Here is a 26,423-nt window from a genome sequence, read left to right on the forward strand (position 1 = left end):
TGTTTCCCATTCCACCAAGTTTCCACTCCCCAACCAGGAACAAAAGTTCACTCTCATTTAAGGATTTTTACCTGCCCTCGCTCGGTTCCGCGGTTCGGCGTGCGCGCGACCGCGTGGATTCTCAGCATAAAAGAAAAGCCTTGTCCATTCATTGAACTCGCGTGCCTTCTTTCGCGCTCTCTTCCATTGTTTCTCGCTCTCTCGGGGCCCAGAATGAATCTCCTTCTTCGAGGGAAATCCGAATCTCTATATACCTTTATACCTGCATGTGCCGAGTGCCGGGTTTTTGATTGGGGAGCGCGCATACACACATTGCATCCCGACCGAAGAAAACCCTTGCTGGCGACGATCGAACCCACTGTTGGGATCAGTCAGGTGCGAAGCACCCAATCGAGCGGACGTTCTTTTCCATTCCTCGGATTTTAGCCGGCCAAAGGTTTCGGTCGTGATCGAAAGAATCTTGAAGCTTGTATCGTGTGTGTTTCGTTGCGTTTTTTTACGCCTGTGAGGATTCGACTCCGAGTAGAAAGGAGAGAAGATGAAGATCGGGATTGCCGGTTAGGATTCGAAGAAATCTGATGATCGGTGTGCCTAAAAGTGATCGCGACAGGTGTTTTGCGAAGACGATCGGACCCGTAACGAATCTCGGTGTAAGGTGCGTTTGAATTGGATTTGGAATTGATATCCTTGGTGAAACTGGATCAAGGCGAAAAGGATTCAGGAAAAAAAAGTACTGGTGATCGAGCCTGCAGTGTTGTGAAGTGATCGTTAGAACAAGGATTATAGCAAGGGACTGATATCTGTAAAACAATTGGGGGAGAGGACAGCCCGAATCAATTGTGACCAACCTTGACCATCATCATCGGCTTAGCGTCAAGCAGTTTAAGGAGGACCGGACATCGCCAGCATCGTTCAGGGCAAGGTGAGGATCAAGGTTTCGAGGTCCAGAGAGTAGGGGCAGCGAAAGATCGCTGCGGCGTAGACGTAAAACTATGCCGGTACGTCCGGAATTGCTTCCTCGATGGGTTTCTGCAGCTATGAAATTATAAAATCGGCAACGACTCCGGCAGATTCGACTGATCGACGGTTGATCGAGTCACCTGGCTGGTTGAGGGAAAAACGCGCCGCATCGAAAAACACCTGCCCTGTTTAGCATAAAGATACCTCTCGCTCTCGCCGAAGCCGACGTCTTGTCTTGGTGTCTGAAGCAATCCCAAATACAAAAAAAAAACAAAAATCGGGTAAAAAGACGCAACGCCGGGTCTGGCGTCTGCTGGTGCTGGATTTTGGAAACATTTTTTTTTTTCCGTATGCTCGTTTTGGTTTATGTTTTTTGGGATTGCTTTCTTTCGTGCTTACTCGATGCATTCGGCGACGACGACGAGGGATTGAGATCGATCGATCAGGTCATCGTCGTCGTTGTAGTCTTCGTACGCTTTCCTTATAAGAACGCTGGCCATAAATTGAGATTGAGTTAACCGGAACGATTCGGGCTGCCGTCCGGCAGTCGGTGTCGCGTGGAAGCGAAGCGGACTAATTGAGTGAAGTGATTGGGTTTCGGGACTGTTGGTCCGGGGTGAAGGTAAGGAACAGAAAGTAAGGGAGAATGCTGAATGGAGCCACGGTTTGCACTTCGTGGCGTGTTAACTTGTCACCAGGTGACCGGTTGTCTGCGAGGTCTGCGAGGAAGAGTTGAGATTTTTCTTATTTTTCGCAAGATTGATTTATCTTCGGAGATAAGCTGCGGCGTGTGATGAGAGGTCCTGTCAGGATTTAAGATATGTTACGAGGGCCCAGGAAGGTACATTTCAGTATCGATTCCAGTTCGGTTGTGTTGAGATGGAAATTGATCGATTGAAGGAGGACTTCTCGATCAGCAGTTTTTATTACTATCAATGAATGTAATCAAATAATCATGAAGTTCAAGCTGCAATGCAATGCATATATAAAGCAAGCAAACAATCTGTATTAATAATTAAAGTTGAATTTAAGCAAAAGGGATGCTTGATTGGAATTGACAGATATAAGGCCAAGAAACTGCACTACAATTGCTTTCCAGTTATTTTCGACGACGTGACTTCCAAACTATTGCAGAGCCTTCTTCTCAGCTTAGTATTCTACGGAAATTTCTACTGTTGTTAACTTGTTTGCCAATTGGCTATTTCACATTAGTATATTGTTTGGCAAATACGGGAATACTTAATGTCCTGGGAATTCGAGAAAATTGGACAGCGGAAATGATTCAAGGCGCTTACCAAGATTCAAACCCGCTGCTGCTAAACAGCGGTACATCTATCAAATATTTGAAGCTTATATTATATTTTTAAGCAAAAAAGGAATCGATTGCCAATTTGGAACAAACAAGTTTAATTTCAAGTTCAATAATCTACGATTCAAAAATGCACAGTGCCGTGATTATGCTCTAGCTAGACATTTTTCACGATTTATCATTGCCAAAATTTACCTACAACTGTAATTTCGACTGGGCTTTTGAGTATCTGTTTAAATTCTTGATTATTTTATAGATAACGACATAGTGAAGATACCTTCAAAATATTCGAAATATAATATAATAGGGGCAATAATAAAGTTAAATACCAAAGAATTTTGACAGATACTGTTCGAGTTATTTGAAATCAGTTTTAGAGATAATTTAACATTTTGGTGTTTGTCAATGTTTCAATGTTTACGGAACTTTAAAATCAATTTGGAAATTTTTAATGATTTATTTTAATATTAATATATTGATGCAAGCATGTGGAAACTCTTATATATGTTATTTTATGGTTACTTTTTCTTTAATACTGAGTGATGCAGTTGGTACCCAGTGAGAAAGTGCTTAGGAGAGTTTTTACTTAAAAAATACGAACAATAAAATATTGTGATTGTTTCAAAAACATAGAATTTGTTTAAAAATACAAATTTGTTTAAGTTGCTCAATCTTATAAGTTGAATTAGTCCTGCTACGCTAGATGAAATGCAAAATAAGTGTTGTTTTCTAAAATAACTTATGGTATACTCAGTTCCATTAGCATAAAACAGTTACAAGAATATCTCAGTTAAATTTAAGCTCTTAATTACGATTGACATGCAACTACATCGAATCCCGAGGATCTTTTCGGGTTGGAAATTTTCTCGATTCCCAGGACATAGAGTATCTTCGTACCTGCCACACGATATACATATGCAAAAATGGTCAATCGGCAAAGAAAGCTCTCAGTTAATAACTGTGGAAGTGCTCATAAGAACACTAATCTGAGAAGCAGGCTTTGTCCCAGTTGGGACGTAACGCCAGAAAGAAAAAGATGCAACTACATGCATTCTGATTCTGAGCTCTTATTTTATATGTGATGATTTTGTATTATTAATTGGAGGGTGAATTGTTGTATTGTTGGTAGATTTGTTCTCTACGTCTGGGTGTTTTTTTTTAACCTTTTGCACCAATACCTTTCGCATAAAAGTGCACTTTGGTGCTGAATTTCAAGAGATTTGGTCGATAAATAAAAACTCCATGACGAAGAGAACACTTCGGTCGAAAATACATAAGTTCTCCTATGTTTTCGAAATTGCTAAGATATTCTTTTCATTTTATTCAATCGAAATTTCCAGAAAAAATCGGAAGATATGCATTTTAGCAGAACATTTCTCTTTAAAATTTCAAGCATCCATTAAAAAACCGTTCAATCGTGAAAAAGCATTTTTCATTTCAGGATTTAAACAGTATTTAAGACATTGAAATAATACAATATTGAACTCGACTTTTTGAATTTAATTTTTGACTTACGTTTGATTTGTTGTCAGCTCATAGTCCCATTTATCTCTCGATCTCAATTCTCAACTTATTTTCTGCTAACTTTTCAATAACTATTACTTGGTTCGCCCTTGACATAGTACTGACTTGCCTTTGACCTAGATTAAAATGGTCCAAAATGGCCTTAAACCATTCGAAGTAACAGTAACTTTACAATATTTGCTAGCTACAATTATGCAAGCGTTTTAGCTATTTTACGGTTTTAAATCGTGTCAAAAAGTTGGTTTTGAAAAATGGAGGTGGTTCAAAATGACCGAATGGATGGGGTAGAATGCCATTCAGTATGGAAAATAAAGAGTCAGCTACTAAGCGTCTTCATCAGTTTGCTCTGTGGCATGGAAGCGCTTATTCGCTAATAAGACCATCGGAAAAGCTTACAACTTAGGCAAAAAAGTGAAACAGTGTTGAATTTTATTTGGAAATCAAGGGAAAATCTATGAGTGTATGTCCAAGGGTTAAAGCAGCAATGTGTTCTTGGGAAAACGTTATTTACATCGCTTGGAATAGAATACAAATTGAAACGAACTAGGAATGATCTAATAAGTTGAGCCATTTTAACTCATAAGTGGGTGTTGGGCAACGTTCCCCTACTTTAATTTTCATCTTGCATCGTGTACAGTTTTCTACAATCTACTCTCGTATTTGTGTCGTTTTCTCATAATAAGATCCGCATTTTAGGGCTATTCGAAGTCATAACAGTAACTTTACAATATTTACTAGCTACCACCATGAAAACATTTCCCAAATTTGAGCTTTTCTACGATTTTCAATCGTGTCGAAAAGTTGGTTGAAAAATGGGGGTGGTTCAAAATGATCGAAGGGATGGGATAGAATGCTATTTAGTATGGAGAATGAAGAGTCAGCTACCAAGCGTCTCCATGAGTTTGCTCTTTGGCATGGAGGTGCTTAGTCGCAAATAAAATCATCGGGAAAGCTTACAACTTGGTCGAAGAAGCGGGAAATTGTTGAATTTCATCTGGAAATTAAGGAAAAAACTATGAGTTTATGTCCAAGGGTTGTATCATCAAATCTTGGAAAAACGTTATTTTAACATCGTTTGGCAGAGAATATTGAAACAATTTAGGAAGGATCTAATGAATCAAGCCATTTTACTTCCCCAGACAACCAAAATGTACGCATAACGAAATCACCTGGAGGCTCTATATGTGCAAAATTTCACTTATAAGATGTCGCGAAACGGCCCTCTACGTACAAAAGTGGAGGCGATATGCGTGCATATATTATGTGATGAATAATAACATACAATGCGAGTGTATAAATATTTTACCGAACTAACCTGCAATATTATGCGACTTAACTTATGATAACAAATGAGAATTTGACAGCTGCTACGGATTGATCCGATTTACTTGGTACGTGTGTACGGGACGAAACAAAATGTACAAATGAACTCAGAAAAGAAGTGTTTTATGCGAGGAAACTCATCAATCTGACGAGTTTATCCACGGTGTTTAGCGAGTTTGATGTAATTAGTATGAATAAACGAGTTGTAACGTGAACTTTCATGCGATTTCTGGTTGTCTGGGTCATTATTGCGTGCTAAGCCTTGCACCCCTGCTTTCATTTTCATCTAGCTTCGTAGCAGTTTTCTACAATCTATTCTCGTACAACTTGCACTTAAGTTCTCTACACTCTCGATCCAGTTATAACCCAATTTTGTACACTGTACTTGTTCTCAACTCATTACCTAAACATTTTTGACTAAGCTTTATCTCATTGTTTCTTCTCAGTTCACTGATTATTATATCAGTTTGTCCTCCCTACCTCATCCCTCGACACAATCTCTTTATTCGTGTACCTAAATTTGGTTCACGATTGGCTTTAAAAACTATTCTTTGACACGTCTCAATTACCTCTTGGTCAACTCTTAACTCGTTTCAGTCTTGATTTACTTTTAAGTCACATTCGACTAACTCTCGACTTACTAGCAGCTTTACTCTCGGTTAATTTTTTGAACATTTTTGACTTATAACTTCTCCTGACTCAGGTACAGTAAGTGAGAAATGAGCTAGTAATGAGTTGAATGTGAGTGCAATGCAAGGTCAAAAGTGAATCAAAAGTAGACCAATAATGCAACGAGTTTTCGCTCTCCTCGAATGATTCTCGGCCAACTATGAAGGCATTCAACCTGGAAACATTATCAGGAAATTTCGGCTACACTCAGGGTAATTATTTCGAAGCGGTAACATGGTAGAATATATCCTGTTTGTATCAAAAAAAAGTTTTCAACTAATCGCTACTAAAGATGGTATGTCCTGCATTGTTTTTAATTTATTTTATTCATTTAGCATAAAACATGTTTTGACAAGGAAGCAGAAAATAAAGATTTCCAAATCAGTATGCAAGTACAATTCCCAATTCCATATACTTTTTTTTATACAATCAGATTTAATGCCATATTAATCAAAAAAGTATCTAAAGTTAGCTCTTAAGTTATTGTTTGTCTTAATCTACATGCAGTGAATTGCATTATTGCACTAGTTCTTAATTACCCTTCTTTTTAGATCCAGAGGAATGCTTCGGAAATTTTAGTGATTAATCCAGAGATTCCTGCTGGAATATTTAGAAACTCCTCCTGGGATGCTACCGGCGGGTTTTCAATGTATTCTATGAGAAATTTCCCCAGAATTTGGTCCAGAAAATCCTACAGCACTCCAATGCTCTGGAGACATTCCTGGATGAATTTTTTGACATACCTGTAACTATTTTTTGAATGTTCCTTTGGGAAAATTTTCAAACAAATTTGAAGGAATCATAGATTCTCGGAGAAAAAATAATGAATTTTTAACTCTTCAAGAATGGGAATGCAGGAAAAATCCTAGGAAAATCAATAAACAATATTCCGGAGATTTTGGGCTTCCTTGAAAAAAAATATCAAAAATGATCTTTGGAGGGATTCTTGATGGAAAAACTCCAAACTTAATTCTTATTGATATTCAAAATGACATTCTAGGAAGATTTTTTTTAGAAAGTTTGTGGAAAATCACAAATAAAAACAAACTAACAGGATCTTGAGCGTTATATGTAAAAGATATTCACAGTACAATGCACATTTATGCTTGTTGTAATGTCACGAAGAATTCCAACAAAAAGTCTTGAAAATATTCTTAGAGAAATGTCTGTTCAAATGAGGAATCAAACACTTATGTGGTGATTCCTGTTAGGTTTGTTTTTGTATTCATATCCATGGTTGGTTTCTTAATGGTTTATATTTTCAAGCCTATAAGTCTGGTCTTCCAGGTCTGATTCCCCTAAAATATCTAGGATGAAAAAATACGATACGTCCTCTTGAGAAATATTCAGGGTACGTCGCTGACGTCCACTAACCTAAATCCCGTTTGATGCGGAAAGCTTTTTTTTTCAATAGGATTGAATATATTTTTTTTCTGATGATTAAAGATACTTTCAGATCATTAAATTTATTCAATAAACATTCTTGTTTCTCGTGAATATAAAATAAAAATTACCGTTTTAATTTTTTAACATGTATTTTGGAGAATTTCTTTGGCCTGGAATAAAATTTTTAAAGCCTGGAAATATCAGGGAATTTCAATTCTGTAAATGAGAAGACATTAGGGTGAGCCTTATTTTTCTTAAGTTCTCAAAATCAAAAATTCACAATTCTTCTGAATTCAAATTACATTGAAAGAGAAACTTGAGCCAAAAATATTAACATTTAGAGGTGGCGCAAGCGACTTGAAGGTGAATATTCAAGTTATAAAAAATGACCTCCAGTTAAGTATTCATAATTTTGATATTTTTCTACCAATTTTGAAACTTTGAGAATCTTTCCCTTAAAAAAATTATAAAATTTAACAACACCAAATTTGTCCAAAATCAAAACAAGAACTGGTTTTTCTCATTTTTAAAACTTTCGAAAAGGATTTTGCAAATTTTGTGAAAATTTAAGTTTTGGGGTCGATTTATCATCACCTTTACTATTGTATTACTCACTGTTTCACACTCAATTCACTGGTCTTGAGTCTCAACTCACGCGTGATTCACCCTCGACCAACTCCAGTTTCTATTTCAACTCACCTTCAAATCCATCTGGACTCATTCCTCAAGACCAACTTCGTAAGAGAAGAGGCTCTACTTTAATATAAAATGAGCTTAAATACTCTGTGGGTCAAAGGGCTCATTTGTGATTGCGTATCTTAATTACCAAAATTGTATAGATCTAATTTAGACAACGAATACATCTCAATTCTTTTCCAAAGAAATGGTGAAAGTGCATGAACTAAGTATTGCAAAAAGCGTGACAGATAACCATAGCGGTAAACGCGCAGCTATTCAGCAATCAATTCTCTTTGGAGACTTAGTTGAGTGAAAGAACACGCTAAAGGCCGCTTGGTTTAAGGTCTGATTTGGATCTTGAAGCCAAAAAATGCATTAGCTTATGTTTTTCCAATTTTTAAATCTTTCCGCATTATTAACATTATATTTTCTAGACAGCACAATAGACAATGCATTTTCATAGTTTGCGTTCGCGTTGTAAAACATAATCAAAATAGTATAAAACTTAAAGACTTTCATATCCATGAAATATATTCCTAATCAGTTGCGCAAATACTTTGAAAATTTTATTGGTTTAGGAATTTTCTTGAAGTCCTTTCTTTCTATCCAACTCAATCTGTGAAATGAAGTTCTTTCTCACACTCTCCAATCCCCATAAAAGAACCCCCGCTCCTTCAACATTTTCACCCTCGTATGTGAACACACCACCGTCGGGAACGATACTATCGTCTAATTTGTTAATGGTTATCAATTATGAAGCTCACGCGGCAGCGGACGAGTGGGTGGCGGCAGTGCCGGAAGAATGGGTGTTGTATATTTGCTGTTCACACACTGCACTCATGTCCAATAATACCTGCCGTCCACCGCGATCCACTCGCTCTGAAATACAGTTCGAGGGGGTCGGAATTGAATTGTTTGTTCCCGCCGGACGTGAATCGGAAGTGGCGCTATAGGTTCTTCTGTGCTGAAAGTGGTGCAGCACGTAAACCTGGTAGCGTGCCGGGAAGTGATTGTGGGAGAATGGTTTGAATAGGAGAAGTAGGATTTTTCGAACGGGGATTAGGTAGAGGTGTTCTTGGTTGGAGGAGAATGAAAATTCGATCATCACTGTAGGTACTTGGTTGAACGAGCTTGTTCACATTAGGGCTAATTGTGTGGAGGTAAATTTTCAATGCTCTGATTATGCCAGTGAGAATTTCAAACAATAGCAGCTACAGGTTTTGTATTATTGAAAGGATAAAGATAACCCACAGACAAACATGCGTAACACTTAGAATTTCACGAATCACTAATTTGTGCAACAAGACCTGCAAAAGGCACTAGCATCAAAAGTCAAACGACGAGAAAAGCGATGCTCGCGCCTCTGGTTGTGAGTTCAGAAAACTAACTTGAATTTGAAATTACCTTTCTGTTATGTTGATGTTTGAGGTTATGGCTTTCAGTCTTAATAAAACACAAAAAAGGATTTTTGCTTACATTCGACGTTTCGGACACATGTATTGTGCCTTTTTTTTGCTTTTTCAGCTAATCCTTGAAAAAGGCACAATACATGTGCCCGAAACGTCGGATGTAAGCAAAAATCCGTTTTTGAATTTTATTTAAAACTGAAAGCCATAACCTCAAACATTTGAAATTATCGTATAACGCATATTACATCTGTTTGTCTGCTGGAAATCGGTTACACAATCGGACAAAGCTTATCCTTCACAAAGAGAGACTAAAAAATCCTATTTGAAGAGTTCTGTATACTGAGGGGGAAAGAACTCAGTGACGAGTCGACGACTATAATTATCATGTGACATTTAAATGGTGCTTCAGTTGGGAATGGGTAAAATCAATACCGAACTGATTCCTATCGGGCTCCATTATGTACTCACCGGCAAATGGAACCCGGCAGATTTGTTTGCACTGGAAAGTGACATTGCTTCCAATTTCTAATGAACAGGGAAAAATGAAATGGATTGTTTCATGAACAATAATATTATATTCAAAAACGAATATAGAACACCTATACAGGCAAGAATATGCCCTGTTGTAAATTTATGATCCGCAAACATCACAGTTCATGTTATGCATCCCTTATTCCACTTGATTTGCACTGTCATCTATGACAACAGCTGATACTTCTAATTACAGGGATATGATTCCCATCGATGGGCTGTGGTTGCGATTGAAATCTGAGTATGGAGCTGGTGGGACATGGTAAATGGGAAAGCTGTCAAACCGTGCTTTGTTTGGTTTGTGCTCCGAAAATAGTAATTATATATCCGGGAGGTGAAGGTGGACGACGAGACTCTTTGAGGAGGCATCCATTTTTGCCATCGTGTTAGCCCCACACTGTACGTAACCTAGTTGTTGTTCGAATTATTTTGTTCGCTGTTCTCAGTGTTAAATTATTCATAATTTGTACAGATGGGTTCGTGCGGATACAGTGTGTGGATTTGAAATTCCCATTCGCATGGTTGGGCCGATGCCAGTTGACTTTCAACTGACGACGTGGACTGTGAAGATCTTCTCCATTATTGATTAGATTGATTTGAATTCCGAGTTTCAACATGGTTGTGTCGTTGCTTTAATTACAGATGGCGCACTTGTCGCCTCCACCATCGCCCCCGGCTCTCAACAGCCAGACTCCGGAGCTGAGCTCCGCCTCAACCACCAATCTCATGCAACGGGCATCGGCCTTTAGTTCCGTGCTCGGACAAAAGTGGAGCGCTAGAGGTAGGTTTCTTCACGCGACATGAACAACTCTAGTGTCAAATTCTTCAACTATTTGCTTTTTCGTACAGATCTTCCACTGTTGTACAACCCTCTCTTCTACTCGGGAGCCGCGTTCCTATGGCCACAGTTCCTGCTGCCTCAACAGCCCATCACTCCAATCTCGCCGAATCTGACGAACTCGCGAGACTACACCCTGACCCCGGAAAAGGAAGAAGTGATCGGTAAGTTGATCACGAATCACCGCAAACCTCAAACTCACCTTCATTTTTCGTTTCCGCAGACGAAGACATGCCATTGAACCTCTCAATGAAGCCGTCTTCATCGACGCCCAACTCTCGGTCCACGTCAGCAACCGTCGCATCTGCGGCCGCCGCTGCAGCCGCTTCTCTAGCACATTCCATCCACATCTGGTCCCCTGCGAGCATGTGTGAGAAGGAAACAATAGACGACAGCCAAAGCAATATCGACATCGAGAACGACGATGGCGACGAGGATTCCTCGAGTGGGGAGCTGCAGATCGACGAATCGAGAGATCTACGGCACAGCCAGCAGCAACATCAGCAGTACATGGAGAACCAGAAGGCTCGTATTCTGACGGAGTACAACAATCTTCTTCTGAACAGTGGCGCCGCCGCAGCCGTTGCCAGTGGAATGAGTGGGAAGGGCGATCGAAACTACTTCAACTACAGCAAAATCAGCAAAGGATACTTCACGCACTTGCAACAGCAACAGAAGAATCTGGAAATCCTGCGGCAGAACCGTACGGATGTGTTTGTGGTGAACAATGACAGTAGTAATCTGAACAACAATCGCGAAGGTGTGAAGAACAATAACGTGAGTGCGTTCAGTGACGATGGGGGTGAAATTCGGGTGAAAAATGAAATCGCGCGGCCAGACTCGACCGGGCACAGTGAAGGATACGTGTTCAAACGGGAACCTGGTCATCCGGAGGAGAAGAAACCCGCTCGACTATACCAGGTAAGTTCAGCCGCCCCGGCAGATTCCAAAAGCTAGCTTCCAAACTCCGATTGTGAGATCCAATATTTGCGCAAGTGGCCGACCGACTTGACAAATCCGTCCACGAAGACTATGACAACGACCTGAATGCAGCCCATTCTCTTCCTGCACAACGTGTGCAACACAGACAGACGACTTACAGTCACATTTTCCGCTGTGACAAATGAACTGAAAACAATCCGACACGAATCAGTTAATGAGGTGTTTACCGTCGTCGTCATCATCATCATCGGAGTTTGGGCCGAATGGTCGTCGTTCAGCTCGGAGAGAATACAATGACTTCTTCTCTGGGGCTCTGTTTGCTCAAGTGTGTCACCCCGTTTTCAATGGCGCAAAGTCAAGCGACGAACCCGCATTTCTCGAAATGAACAGAAAAAAAAAGTCTCAACATCCTCCGTAACCATGTTGGCTTACGATGTATTATGCTAATGGTTGCCGCCACTGCCGACCGAAAGAATCACGTTCTTGTTGGAGTTTCGTTATATTTTCGGTCATTTTCAATTTGGAAGGTGCGCGTAACTGGAACAGCGGAAGCGTTCAGCAGTCGGTAGCTGGCCAAACAGTACTTTGAGTGGTCTCCTCATCTCATGAATATTGAATGAGGATGACCCCATGATCGTCGTCTTCGTCGTCATCGTCGGCTTTGCGACGAGCCGGAGGTGGAGGTGGTCGGTATTGATTTACAATTTGTTCTCGCTCTAGTTCACCGAAAGCGTAAGTTGTAGCCGAGCTCAGTCATGAATTAATTATGCGCGAATCATTGAATATTGTTGGATGAGTTCAGGGAAGTGTGGCAGTGGGTGTGAGGTGTAATCTGACGTGATTGTGGGTAATTTGTTTTATTGTGGTGGAGCAATTTGGTGTTACGGCCGGTTCTAATTCAATTACCTTGAGAAGATGATAGATTGCGTTGTTGTTGGGATATCTCTGTCTGGACAGGCGAATCAGTGAAAGCTGAAGTGATTTATGTTTTGTTCTTGGTGTAGGGATTGATTTATGGAAGCTTCTGTAATTTTTTGTCTATTTTTCAGACTTAAGGTTTTTTTTTAATTGTTGTTTCTGGTTTTGACTTATATTCCCGACCAGTAGTTTACAACAAAATTGTATCATAATTATATGGAAATTTGTTGCAAATAACAAGTTTTGTTTGCTACAAAAAATCTGAGTAGGTCAAAGAAGCTATAACACATCAAGAATCTCATCAGGAAACTTCCAAGAATTCCATCCAGAGCCACTCTATAAAGAAGCAGGGAAACACACATTCTCCACAATTACATTGAGGCTTTCGGAACAAACTCACTTGAGATGTTGTCAGTAATTTGAAAAATATTGGTTCTGTATTCTATCTCGATTCTTTTCGGAAATCCACGAGTATCAAGGATTATTATAGCATTTAGGGTTCCATTAAAAAAACCTTTGAGTGATCACGTCATGAGCGATGTGAGATGAATTCCCTTAAGAATCTTCCAAAAATCACCACAAATCCGCGAAAGATCTTTCCACAAGCCCGCCAGAAATTCACCAAGATTGTCTGCAACAAATTTCGTCATCAGTTTTTCAAAAGTTTTACAAGAATCTACCAGAATTCTTATTTTTTAAATCGACCAAAAACAATCCGGTTGAAGTTTTTTTAAGCTCTTCAGGAACTTCTGCAGAAGCAGTTCTAGAATTTTCTCTTTTGAACTCTCCTGGTATTTCTCCATATTTTACACGTCGTATGAGAAGTTAAAACATTGGAGTTATCACTCTGAGAAAATCTGTTCAGAAAAAGTTCATCTTGGATTACTTTTCAATTTTCTTAGTATTTTTTCTTAAGAAAAAATAAAATAAAAAAAAAACTTGCTCTCTTGTTAGATATGATTAAGAATGTATATAGCAAGAACTAGGTTAAATGCTAGAAGAACTCTATAAAATTGAAGGATTTCATATAGGTGAGTTATAGGAAGGATAAAGATTTCCAGAAAAAGATAAATGAAAAATCCGGTAGAAACGCGAATAAATATTTTTAAAACATCTATGAAGTACTAACTAGCTCATTTACCTGATGTATAACTAAAACAGACAGAAAACAAACAAAAAACAGACAGAACAGACAGAAAAACAGACAGAAAACATACAGAACAGAGGCAGAACAGACACAGAACAGACATAGAACAGACACAGAACAGACACAGAACACAGACAGAACTGAGACAGAACAGAAAAAGATCAAAGACAGAACAGAGTTAGATCAGAGACAGAACAGAGACAGTACAGGAGCAGAACAGACACAGATCAGAAACAGAACAGAGACAGAACAGGGACAGAACAGAGACATAACAGAGACAGAACAGAAACAGAAAAGAGACAGAACTTAGACTGAACTGAAACACTGATACGGATCAGAGACAGACTGAGACAGAACGGAGACAGAACAGAGACAGAATGAAGACAGAACAGAGACAGAACTGAAACAGAACAGAGGCAGAACTGAGATACTGAGACAGATCAGAGACAGACTGAGACAGAACTTAGACAGATCAGAGACAGAACAGAGACAGAACAGAGACAGAACAGAGGCAGAACAGATACAGAACAGAGAGAGAACAGAGACAGAACAGAAACAGAACAGAATAAGAACAGAGACAGAAACAGATGAGACAGAGCTATGACGTGCTGAGACACAATAGCGACAGAACAGAGACAGAACTGAGACAAAACAAAGACAGAACTTAGACAGAACTGAGATACTGATACAGATCAGAGACAGAACTGAGACAGATCAGAGACAGAGCAGAGACAGAACTGAGACAGAGCAGGGGCAGACTGAGACAGAGCAGACATTACAGAGCAGAGACAGAACAGAAACAGAACAGATACAGAACAGACATAGAACTGAGACAGAACTGAGACAGAACTGAGACAGAACTGAGACATAACTGAGACAGAACTGAGACAGAACTGAGACAGAACAGAGACAGAACAGCGACAGAACAGAAACAGAATCAAAACAGACAGAACAGAGAGAACAGGCAGAACAGACAGAACAGACAGAACAGACAGAACAGACAGAACAGACAGAACAGACAGAACAGACAGAACAGACAGAACAGACAGAACAGACAGAACAGACAGAACAGACAGAACAGACAGAACAGACAGAACAGACAGAACAGACAGAACAGACAGAACAGACAGAACAGACAGAACAGACAGAACAGACAGAACAGACAGAACAGACAGAACAGACAGAACAGACAGAACAGACAGAACAGACAGAACAGACAGAACAGACAGAACAGACAGAACAGACAGAAAGACAGAACAGAGACAGAACTGAGACAGAACAGAGACTGAACAGCAACAGAACGGAGACAAAACAGAGATAAAACGGAAACATAACGAAGACAGAACGGAGACAAAACAGAGATAAAACGGAAACATAACGAAGACAGAACGGAGACAGAACTGAGACAGAACAGAGACAGACTGAAACAGATCTGGGACAGAACTGAGACAGAACTGAGACAGAACAGACAGAACAGAGACAGAACAGAAACAGAACAGAATCAGAACAGAGACAGAATAGAAACAGATGAGACAGACTGAGATAAAACTGAGACAGAACAGACAGAACAGATACAGAACAGAAATAGAACAGAGACAGAGCAGAGGAAGAACAGAAACAGAGCTGAGACATTGAGTCAGAAGTTAAATATATCAGAAACAGATTGAGGCAGAACTGAGACAAAATAGCGACAGAACAGAGACAGAAATGAGGCAGAACTGTGAAAATTAGAGACAGATCAGAGACAGACTGAGAACAGAGAGAACTGAGACAGAACAGAGACAGGGCAGAGACAGAATTGAGGCATTGAGACACAACTGAGACAGATCAGAGACAAAACAGAGACAGAACAGACATAGAACAAACACAAAATAGAGACAGAACAGACACAGAATAGAGACAGAACGGATACAAAACAGAGATAGAACGGAGACATATCGGAGACAGAACAGAATCAGAACAGAGACAAAACTGAGACATACATTGAGAGATTGAGACAGAGCTGAGACAGACTGAGACAGAACTAAGACAGAACTGAGACAGAACAGAGTCAGAGACAGAACAGAGACAGAACAGAGACAGAACAGAGACAGAACAGGGATAGAACTGAGACAGAACTGAGACAGAACTGAGACAGAACTGAGACATAACTGAGACAGAACTGAGACAGAACTGAGACAGAACAGAGACAGAACAGCGACAGAACAGAAACAGAATCAAAACAGACAGAACAGAGAGAACAGGCAGAACAGACAGAACAGACAGAACAGAACAGACAGAACAGACAGAACAGACAGAACAGACAGAACAGACAGAACAGACAGAACAGACAGAACAGACAGAACAGACAGAACAGACAGAACAGACAGAACAGACAGAACAGACAGAACAGACAGAACAGACAGAACAGACAGAACAGACAGAACAGACAGAACAGACAGAACAGACAGAACAGACAGAACAGACAGAACAGACAGAACAGACAGAACAGACAGAAAGACAGAACAGAGACAGAACTGAGACAGAACAGGGACAAAACAGAGACTGAACAGCAACAGAACGGAGACAAAACAGAGATAAAACGGAAACATAACGAAGACAGAACGGAGACAGAACGGAGAAAGAACGTAGACAGAACAGAGACTGAACAGAGACAGAACTGAGACAGAACAGAGACAGACTGAGACAGATCTGGGACAGAACTGAGACAGAACTGAGACAGAACAGACAGAACAGAGACAGAACAGAAACAGAACAGAATCAGAACAGAGACAGAATAGAAACAAATGAGACAGACTGAGACAAAACTGAGACAGGACAGACAGAACAGAATCAGAACAGAAACAGAACAGAGACAGAGCAGAGGAAGAACAGAAACAGAACTGAGACATTGAGTCAGAACTTAAATATATCAGAAACAGATTGAGGTAGAACTGAGACAAAATAGCGACAGAACAGAGACAGAAATGAGGCAGAACTGTGACAAATCAGAGACAGATCAGAGACAGACTGAGAACAGACAGAACTGAGACAGAACAGAGACAGGGCAGAGACAGAATAGAGGCATTGAGACATTGAGACAGAACTGAGACAGATCAGAGACAAAACAGAGACAGAACAGACATAGAACAAACACAAAACAGAGACAGAACAGACAGAACAGACACAGAATAGAGTCAGAACGGAAACAGAACAGAGACAGAACAGAGTTAGAGACAGAACAGAGACAGAACAGGGATAGAACAGAGACAGAACAGAGACAGAACGGAGACGGAGCAGAAGCAGAGCTCACTGAACAAATTTGAAAATAATAATTTCTTTGGAAAGAAGTCTGAAAATAATTGAAGAATCTATTGAGACTCTTGTTCAGCTTCTGGTAAGATATGTGTTGTATTTCTTGCAAGATCGTTATGAATTATTATAAGAAGACCTTAAATTTAATGGTTTTTCTCAAAGCTTCTTTGGTATGTTTGAGTATTCTTTGAATATTCCTTGATAATTTCTGATTTGATTGCTGTGCAGATGCTTGTTCGAAATTTAGAAGTTTTAAGCCAAAATTTTAAGCAATTTCTTCGAGAGATCCTCAAAAAATTATGGAATTTGTCTTTGGAAATTCTTTGACACAATAATCACATATTGTAGACTGATTCCTTACCTAAGGAGTTTTACAATCAATATTTGGGTTTAAATAATTTATAATCCCATGCTTAAACCTGAAATTTTGCACTCGAGGTCAAAAAACATTATTATAAATTTACCAAGTAAACCATTCACCAGTAACTATCATTTTTCCAATCAATCACCTCCCCCTTAAGGGCCACATTAACCGGGGAGGTCATCACATTTCTACGACCCCCGCTCCCCGTGCTTTCACAATTCCACCCCAACTAAATTATTAATCATCAAAATTGATTGAAAATTGATTTTATTACACCGCTTTCGTTCGCTTCTCGCGTGATAAATACCATCAACCATGAGGGGGGGACAGTTCGAGCTCGGCGAGTTTCATGACACCAGCCAACAACAAATCTATCAACTGGGTCAATGCAATCAATCCTTTTCTGTTTGTACTCCCCCCCCCCTTCATTCAGCATAAAAGGACGTTCCTAATAAATCGTCGCACTGGCACTCGCCGACCGGGGAGACGGAAGCGCTTGCAACAATTATTAATTATTTACATGGAAAAAGTGATCAGCGAGAACTTTTCTCTGTCCCCTCACGCCGGTCCTTGGTGTGGACCAGGGCCGGATTTATAAATGTGGGGGCTCCAGATTCACAATCTGGTGGGGGCGTGTCCCCTAGAAAACTATTTGGTACTATTGGATGGAATAAGAGACAATGTACAGACTAAGCAATGGACAAGCACCCGAGACGAAAAGTTTCAATGGCTATAGCGGGAACCGAACCCCCACAAATACAGCCCTGGTGTCGACATTTGACCGCGTAGCTCCTTTCGAGTGCGCGATTAAAATGTGGTCAACGCCGGTGCTCGTCGTCGCGTGCGATTATCTGTAAATTACAATCACCATTTCGTGTCGGAATGGAAGAAGTGGTACCGCACCGCGCTCTGCCCGCCATGCCAAGACTGCGGCAAAAGTGTCGTGCCGAAAGTGGCGTAATTTATTTTCGGACGAGGTGTATCTGGACTCTAGCGCTTTTTGTTGGCTTTCATGGGCTGAGACTATTTCATTATATAAATAGGAGGGTTCGGTATCGCTATCACTTATCCGATTATTGGGGAATTGTTTGGAAATAAATGTAGCTTTAATTTTGGATTCCATCTGTTATCGTTCTTCATCCAATCTACATAAATCGAAGATTGAAACGTTTATCGCACCAACTGTTGACCACAACCAGTTCAAACTTCTGAGGTTCGTCGCTTATTGCCGTTTGAAGTCTTTCGGAGAAAAATCTCCGATTTCGCCATTATTCCGCCCAAATAATGCCATTTCCGATATGTCTCGAAGTTAGCAGCTATCAGTTTCAGTACACTGACCACAAAACCGCATCTCACCATCACGAACCCCAGACCGAACCTTTATCTCCGCCGTTTATCAGCTCATGAAGCGAAATTCAAATGATCTCACAACCGATACAGGCTACCGTTTCTCACATCTACAGAAAATATGTATGTGTTAATCGTGCGGTTCACGGCAAACCATAACCAACCTACAGATAAAAAAAATGTAAATTTAATCATTTTAATTTTCGACCTCATAGCGCTAACCCATCCCGTACCGGGATTTTCGTTCTCCCCCTGTTTTTTCAGTGTAAACAATGCGGCAAGACATTCAAACGTTCCAGCACGCTATCGACTCATCTGCTGATCCACAGCGACACCCGACCCTATCCGTGCCAGTACTGCGGCAAACGCTTCCACCAAAAGTCCGATATGAAGAAGCACACGTACATCCACACCGGTGAGTATTGGGACTTTTTTCCGTGATCAATTCACTTAGTTACGTAAGGACGAAACTTATTTGACGCTCACAAAATCAGGATTTTTCTAGTTGCAATTTATTCAAAGCTAATCAATAGACAAACTAAAGCTAATCGAAATTCAAATCACAATCCACATCGCAATCCAAATCGTAATCCAAATCGCAATCCAAATTGAATCGCAGTGCAAACAGCAATCCAAATCGAAATCTAAGTCACAATCTAAATCGCAATTCAAATCGCAATCCAAATTGAAATCCAAATCGCAATCCAAATCCCAGTCCAAATCACAATTCGGATCGAAATCCAAATCGAAATCCAAATTGCAGTCGAAATCTCAGTCCAAATCGCAGTCCAAATTGCAGTCCAAATCGTAATCCAAATGGCAGTCCAAATCGCAATCCAAATCGCAATCCGGATCGAAATCCAAATCGAAATTCAAAATGCAATCCTTATTGCAATCCAAATCGAGATCGAAATCCAAATCGAAATCTTAATCGCATCCCAAATCGCTATCCAAATCGTTATCCAAATCGCAATACAAATCGCAGTCCAAATCGCAGTCCAAATCGCAATACAATTCGCAATCCTAATTACAATCCAAATCACATTATAAAACGCCATCCAAATCGCAATCCAAATCGCAATCCCTAATGCAATTCAAAATGCAATCCAAATTGCAATCCAAATCGAGATCCAAATCGCAATCCAAATCGAAAACTTAATCGCATCCCAAATCGCTATCCAAATCGCTATCCAAATCGTTATCCAAATCGAAATACAAATCGCAGTCCAAATCGCAATACAATTTGAATCCAAATCACAATATAAAACGCCATCAAAATCGAAATTCAAATCACAATCCACATCGCAATCCAAATCGTAATCCAAATCGCAATCAAAATTGAATCGCAGTGCAAACAGCAATCCAAATTGAAATCCAAGTCACAATTTAAATCGCAATTCAAATCGCAATCCAGATCGCAATCCAAATCGCAATCGAAATTGAAATCCAAATCGCAATTCAAATCCCAGTACAAATCACAATTCGAATCGAAATCCAAATCGCAATCCAAATCGCAATCCAAATCGCAGTCCAAATCGCAGTTCAAATCGTAATCCAAATGGAAGTCCAAATCGTAATCCAAATCGCAATCCAGATCGAAATCCAAATCGAAATCCAACTCGCAATCCAAATCGAAATTCAAAATGCAATCCATATTGCAATCCAAATCGAGATCCAAATCGAAATCCAAATCACAATCCAAATCGCTATCCAAATCGCAATCAAAATCGTAATCCAAATAGCAATCCAAATAGTCAACCAAATCACAATCCAAATCGCAATCCAAATGACAATCTGAATCGAAATCCAAATCGTAATCCGAATCCAAATCGCAGTCCAAACCACAATTCAAATCGCATTACATTTCGCAATCCAAATCACAATATAAAACGCCATCCAAATCGCAATCCAAATAGCAATCCAAATCGCAATCCAAATCTTAATCCAATTCGCAGTCCAAATCGTAATTCAAAACGCAATCCAAATCACAATCCGAATCTCAATCCAAATCGCAATTTAAATTGCAGTACAAGTCACAATCCAAAAATGCAATCCAAATAGCAATCCAAATCGCAATCCGAATAGAATTACAAATCGCAATCAAAATCTCAATCCAAATCGCAGTCCAAATCGTAATCCAAATTACAATCCAAATCACAATCCAAAACGCCATCCAAATCAATATCGAAATCCAAATCGTTATCCAAATCGCAGTCCAAATCGCAGTCCAAATCGCAATCCGGATCGAAATCCAAATCGCAATCAAAATCGCAATCTAAATCGCAATCCAAATCACAATCCATATCCCAATCCAAACCGCAATCCAAGTCGCAATCCAAATCGCAATCCAAATCGCAATCTAAATCGCAATCCAAATCGCAATTCAAATCACAATCCAAATCAGAATTAAAATCACAATCCAAAACGCAATCCAAATCGCAATCCAAATCGCAGTCCAAATCGCAATCCGAAACGCAAAACAAATCCCAATCCAAATCCCAATCCACGGTCCAAGAACAGTAAAATCCACCGAAATCGTATCAACCCTTTCGTGACTCACTGCTCCTTGTGGCGGCGGCGGCGGCGGCAGCCATATGAGCAGCATCTGCCGCTGAGCTGTGTTGCCTCATCCTCATCGCGTATAGAGTCCGGCAGATTCTTGAACTTTTGCGGGTTTCGAACCGCAATAGCGAAAAGAGAGCCCTCATTTTTGCGGTGTACCCTTTTTTGCGCACCCAAGAATGAATAATGAAAAGCACGAGCCAACATCATTTTTTTGGTTGTTGTTTGCGGCTGCCGTTCGTGTGCCTGGTGGCAGGGATTTTCAGCTGCCGCCGTCCGCTCCAGAGACCGAGAGAGGATCAACACGAAATCTGTGGAGTGCCTCCGGGGGTCAGAAGGGGGCCTGAATGGGATCCTTGACTCGGGAAGCAGCGAAGAGAGTTCTGAGGGGTGGTGAAGCTTGCCCACAAAGCGAGAAGACCAGAACAGATGGCGCCCCTGCTGTTTGGGCCACAGCAACCTACCTTGCTATTAATCTGCGGGGCCAGATTCCTAAACATCGATGCTGTGGTTTTTAGTGAGTTACATTTCTGAGTTTTTTGAAATTAATTGCTTTATTAGCTTCAGTTGTTTCGGGCAGCAGCTTCAGAGAGCAAAGACAAAGTGTGCAACATTTTTCGAAAAAACTCGGAAACAATTTTAACACCCGCTTCTCGGCTCGGTAACGAATGATCTGCAAGTGGAAATTAATGGCTTCTTGGGCTGTAATGAATACGAACAACATGATGACATGCAAACCGCAAACAGCAGAATGATTGCGATTCGATGTTGTCGAACAAATTGGACAACGAGGTGTTTCTTTTTGTAGGATGACCGTTTCGATTTTTTAAATAATTTAAACACTGTAATTGCATTATAGCAATGTATGGTTTGAAGTTTCTTCGACTAGAATTTGCTGTTGCCTAATTTTGATGTTTGGCATGAACTAGCATCACGACATCAGGACCAGTTGAAAAGTTTTCAGATTTATTGGAACGAATCAAATTCTTCACACGTAAAAATTGATGGGTGGTCGAATGTCCATGCGGGAATTCGAACTTCATTGGCAAAAATTGAATTTCTGTTGATGTGATTCATCATTCTGTTCAAAATGACTTTTCAAAAAGTTTACTGATCGTGGAAAGCAAACTGATTGGACGATTGCTGGACGCTTCGGCAGGATTTTATGTCCAGTTTTAAAATTGGCATTATCCATTTTCTAGTTGGCATAATAACTGCAAACATTTTTTAATTATCACTGGCAACACTGTTTCAGACAAATGAAAGGTACTGCTCATCGCCTGAAAAATCAATCCAAACCACCCATCATCGGAGAAATTCCAATTCCATTAGACTCTGCCGCAGTAGCAAAAATCCCCCGTTCGGAGCCGCCGCCAGCCTTCATAAATTTATGATTTCACCAAAACAATTAAAATCGAATTACCATCCTCGCTGCCGGTTATAAACCCACCGCAGCAAGGATGTTCAATCATACCGGTAAATTACCCATCTGTTGGTTGGCTGGATGGATGGATGATTGGCTGGGGCATGACGCGATAATCACTATTATGTAAAAAAAAAAACAATGTGACATGTAGGCTCTACGACTCTGGTTTGTACCAGAACCAGAGGAAAATCTGAAAATGGTACCATCGTCGAAGTCGTCGACAAAATGCACGTGGCTCTAACAACAAGCGGGCGCTGATAGCCGTAACGCGACCACGACCAACACATTCATTCATAGGTTACCGTAAAACGAGGTATCATTGATCGGTGAAACTCTGTCAAAAGTTTTCATTGAAACGTTATTAACATCATGAAACATCAAAAAATCTTTGCATGAGTGATCAGTGTTAACCCAAATCAGCAAATCCAGAGAAATAATTAGAATGTGTCTGGAATGTACTTCAAATTTTCCGATCACCCTGTGATCACTAGTGTTAGGGGTCAGTACTTGTTTTAAGAACATAGAACTATCTGCACTCGCATTTTCGAATAAAATTTTGTCAAATACACAAATGATTATCAATGTTACCCCGGGCTACGGTAATAGCTTTTTCCTCCACATTTCTATTCGATTGCATACATGCTGGTCCGGTGCTCGCTCGCTTGCTCGCTTGCTTGCTGTAACAATAAACGGGTTGAAACCTTTACTACAACTATGACGATGACGCGAATAGGTGGGCTTAAGCCGCCGTGGTTTGGTATCTTGATTTAATTAACTTAATTGATGTCTGTTTATGTATCACATATTGCACGCGCCCTCCTGTCGCTGTGTTTGCATACATGGCACGTTTCACAAAGTTGTGCGAGGAGAACATAGTGGTGGTGGTGGATGTGGGTGGTTGCTAAATGAGTTCAATATTGTTTCACGATAAGCCTAGCGCGTGGTCAATTTGTACCGATTGGATAGGAGAGTGGTGGGTTGATTTTGTTCTTTTTCACAGTTGAAATGAGAGTTATTTCTTTCAGTAAAACAGTGGCTTAGTTCAAAAGAGTATTTCCTTTAACTTTGCAGTATGATTGAAAGTTTAAGTAGATTCAGAAAACGTGTACAATTCCAGGAATAGTCAAAAGTCTACCTATATGTATATTCGCTTTTCATTTCTAAAAAACTCAATCGTTGGAGAGCGAAAATTTAAATTTTATTACCATTATTATTATTTATAGTTAGGCCGATACAAATATATTTTCTTACTTTTAAAAATATTAAAACTCATCGGATTTGTTAAGAAATTTCCTGAAAACCTTCAAATTTTCATAAATATTTTTTCAACTGCCCCTTGAACAAAATTAGGTTTGATAATTTTGAAGGGAGAGAGACAAAAAGTAACATTTGTATCGGCCTTATAGATACGTTTGTACATTTTCATCGTTGAATGTTTACACAAACTATGAAGTTTTGGCCTTTAAGAATGAAAATGTAGGAGACTCAGCTTGCCGTAGCAGTAAACGCGCAGCTATTTAGCAAGACCAAACTGAGGGTCGTTGCACAATGGTCCGAGGGCGGCCAAAACCTCAAAAATCAAAGTTGTTTTATCCGAACAGTAATATTTTTCCCGTTTTCCTCAACACTTCTGTTGTTCAAATCCAAAGTTTGAAGCAGATTCATTGAAATTTGAATCTTTTACAGCTCTTTGAGTGGACCGTGGACATGATTTTTCAAGAAAATTAATATTTACGATCCATTTTTCACAAGCTATTTATGAATTTAAAGAGAGCTTTAACCGGATTGGTATCTTCAGAGAAGTTGTTTGTATATACATAAAGCACACCTGAGTTGAATAAAAATTTTCATTATATTCACACAAAGTGAATTAAAGTTAAAATTGTTCAAAAAACATATTATTTTTTATAAAAGTACCCTAAGACATTAGTAGCCCGCGAATGCCCGCGATGAGAATAAGTTCATTCGAAAGCTAAAAACAAGAGCTTTCAAGTAGGGTACAAATTATTTTGCGAAAACTTGCGATAGGCCACTTTTAACGCGTTTGAAGGTGTACGGAGTGCAATTCTAATTAAATAAAAATAATCCTGTAATACGCTAGTAAGTGCATTACAATCGCAGTAGCCATGAATTGCATCCCGTCCCGAGAAGAAACGAAAACTCGCTCCAATCTTCTTCTTCTTCTTTTTATTTCTGGCGTTACGTCCCAACTGGGACAAAGCCTGCTTCTAAGCAGGCAGGTGTTCTTATGACCACTTCCGCAGTTATTAACTAAGGATTTTCTTTGCCGATTGACCATTTTTGCATGTGTATATTGTCTGGCAGGTACGATGATACTTTATGCTCTGGCAAGTCGAGAAAATTTACTTTACCAAAAGATCCTCGACTGGTGGGATTCGAACCCACGATTCTCAGGTTAGTCTAGCTAAATAGCTGCGCGTTTACCGCTAGGACTCTCTGGGCCCCTATGTATGCAATATTTTGTTGTCATACCTTAATTAAATATTGTCTATACCTTTATTTGATATTATTAGGATATTGAACTTCCTTGAATTTAAATTTGAGCTGTCACTAAATTAAATAACACAAATTATCTCGGCTTATTAAGATGGTTGAACGAAAAATAAAATGAAACAAATTGGAAAAAATCATTCCCTACGTGGACTTGCTTAAGCTATTAAAACAAGTATGATAACAGACTGAAGCTAAAGACATGACATGCTGAAACTGATTAAATGGATGATATTTGCATAAAGGCAGGGTTAGATCTGAGATATTTATGGACAAATGTGCATGAAATTTTCACATTTTTTTTTTCAGACGTCACGTGAATTTCAACATTGATTTTTGAGTGGTTTACCCAATCACGAGTTCATCGTAGTGGTTTTTTACAAATTTGAAAAATTGGCGCATTTAATAAAAAAGGTGGTCATTAAGACGAGATGAACATATTTACTTATGATGGTTTTTGTGTAGAGCTTCCATATCTTTGGATGAATAGTTAATATTTTTTGTCAAAAATTGCGCTTTAGTCTAGTTGTTTTCACTATTGCAGTTGTGCATGGAAAAATTACTTAAAAATATATGTTGAAATTCAAGTAATACCTGGCATGCTGTGAAATTTTCATTTCAATCTGTCAATAAATATCTGCGAATCAGCCTGCCTAAGTTGACTATTTTGTATGGAAGATTGGAAAGTTGAAAATGTATTGTCCAAACCTGAATATTCTAATTATCAGTCCAAAACAAGAAAAAATCGAGAATAAAAGTCCATAATAGTTCAATATGGCATAAAATATGTCAAATATATGATTTCAGCTAATTTGAAGAGAGTTTGAGGTTTTGTCCGACATTTGTTCTAGATCGAACCACTGTGCGTTGGTTTGAATCCGTGGATTTTTTTTCAGGTGGAATTTTTTTTCGACTTCCCATGGCATAGAGTATTTTCATACCGTGCAGAAATGGTGAATTAGCAAAGAAAGCTCTCAGTAAATAATTGTGGAAGTGCTTATAAGAACTCTAAGCTGAGAAGCAGGCTCTGTACCGGTTGTGACATAATGCTACAGAGAACATTAATGTCCATGAAAAATGTCAAGCAAATAAATCCAAAACATTGGAAATTCGATAAACGTAGTATACTAATTTTGTAATCCTTTTAATACGTAAAATTTAGTGTCGCGGGGTTTGAATCCGGGAGGTTACGGACCTTTTCGAGTTAGAAATTTTCTAAGTTTCTTTGAATTTGCCACACATACACATGCAAAAATGGTTGATTGGAAAAGAAAGCGCTTAGTCA

General features: G+C 39.5%; 1 protein-coding gene across 1 annotated transcript in view; it reads left to right on the plus strand.

The window, feature by feature from the left end:
• The first annotated feature begins 327 nt into the window (after positions 1 to 327).
• LOC5567210 (zinc finger protein sens) overlaps positions 328 to 26,423 on the plus strand; it is a 45,224-nt gene continuing 19,128 nt past the window's right edge. Inside the window, exons 1-5 of the mRNA XM_001651589.2 lie at positions 328 to 922; positions 10,432 to 10,570; positions 10,639 to 10,791; positions 10,851 to 11,548; positions 18,904 to 19,054. Coding sequence (XP_001651639.2) covers positions 10,432 to 10,570; positions 10,639 to 10,791; positions 10,851 to 11,548; positions 18,904 to 19,054 — 1,141 coding nt within the window. The 5' untranslated portion in view covers positions 328 to 922. The remainder of the gene's footprint in view (positions 923 to 10,431; positions 10,571 to 10,638; positions 10,792 to 10,850; positions 11,549 to 18,903; positions 19,055 to 26,423) is intronic.

The sequence above is a fragment of the Aedes aegypti genome, chromosome 3 (assembly GCF_002204515.2).
Source record: "Aedes aegypti strain LVP_AGWG chromosome 3, AaegL5.0 Primary Assembly, whole genome shotgun sequence".
NCBI lineage: Eukaryota > Metazoa > Arthropoda > Insecta > Diptera > Culicidae > Aedes > Aedes aegypti.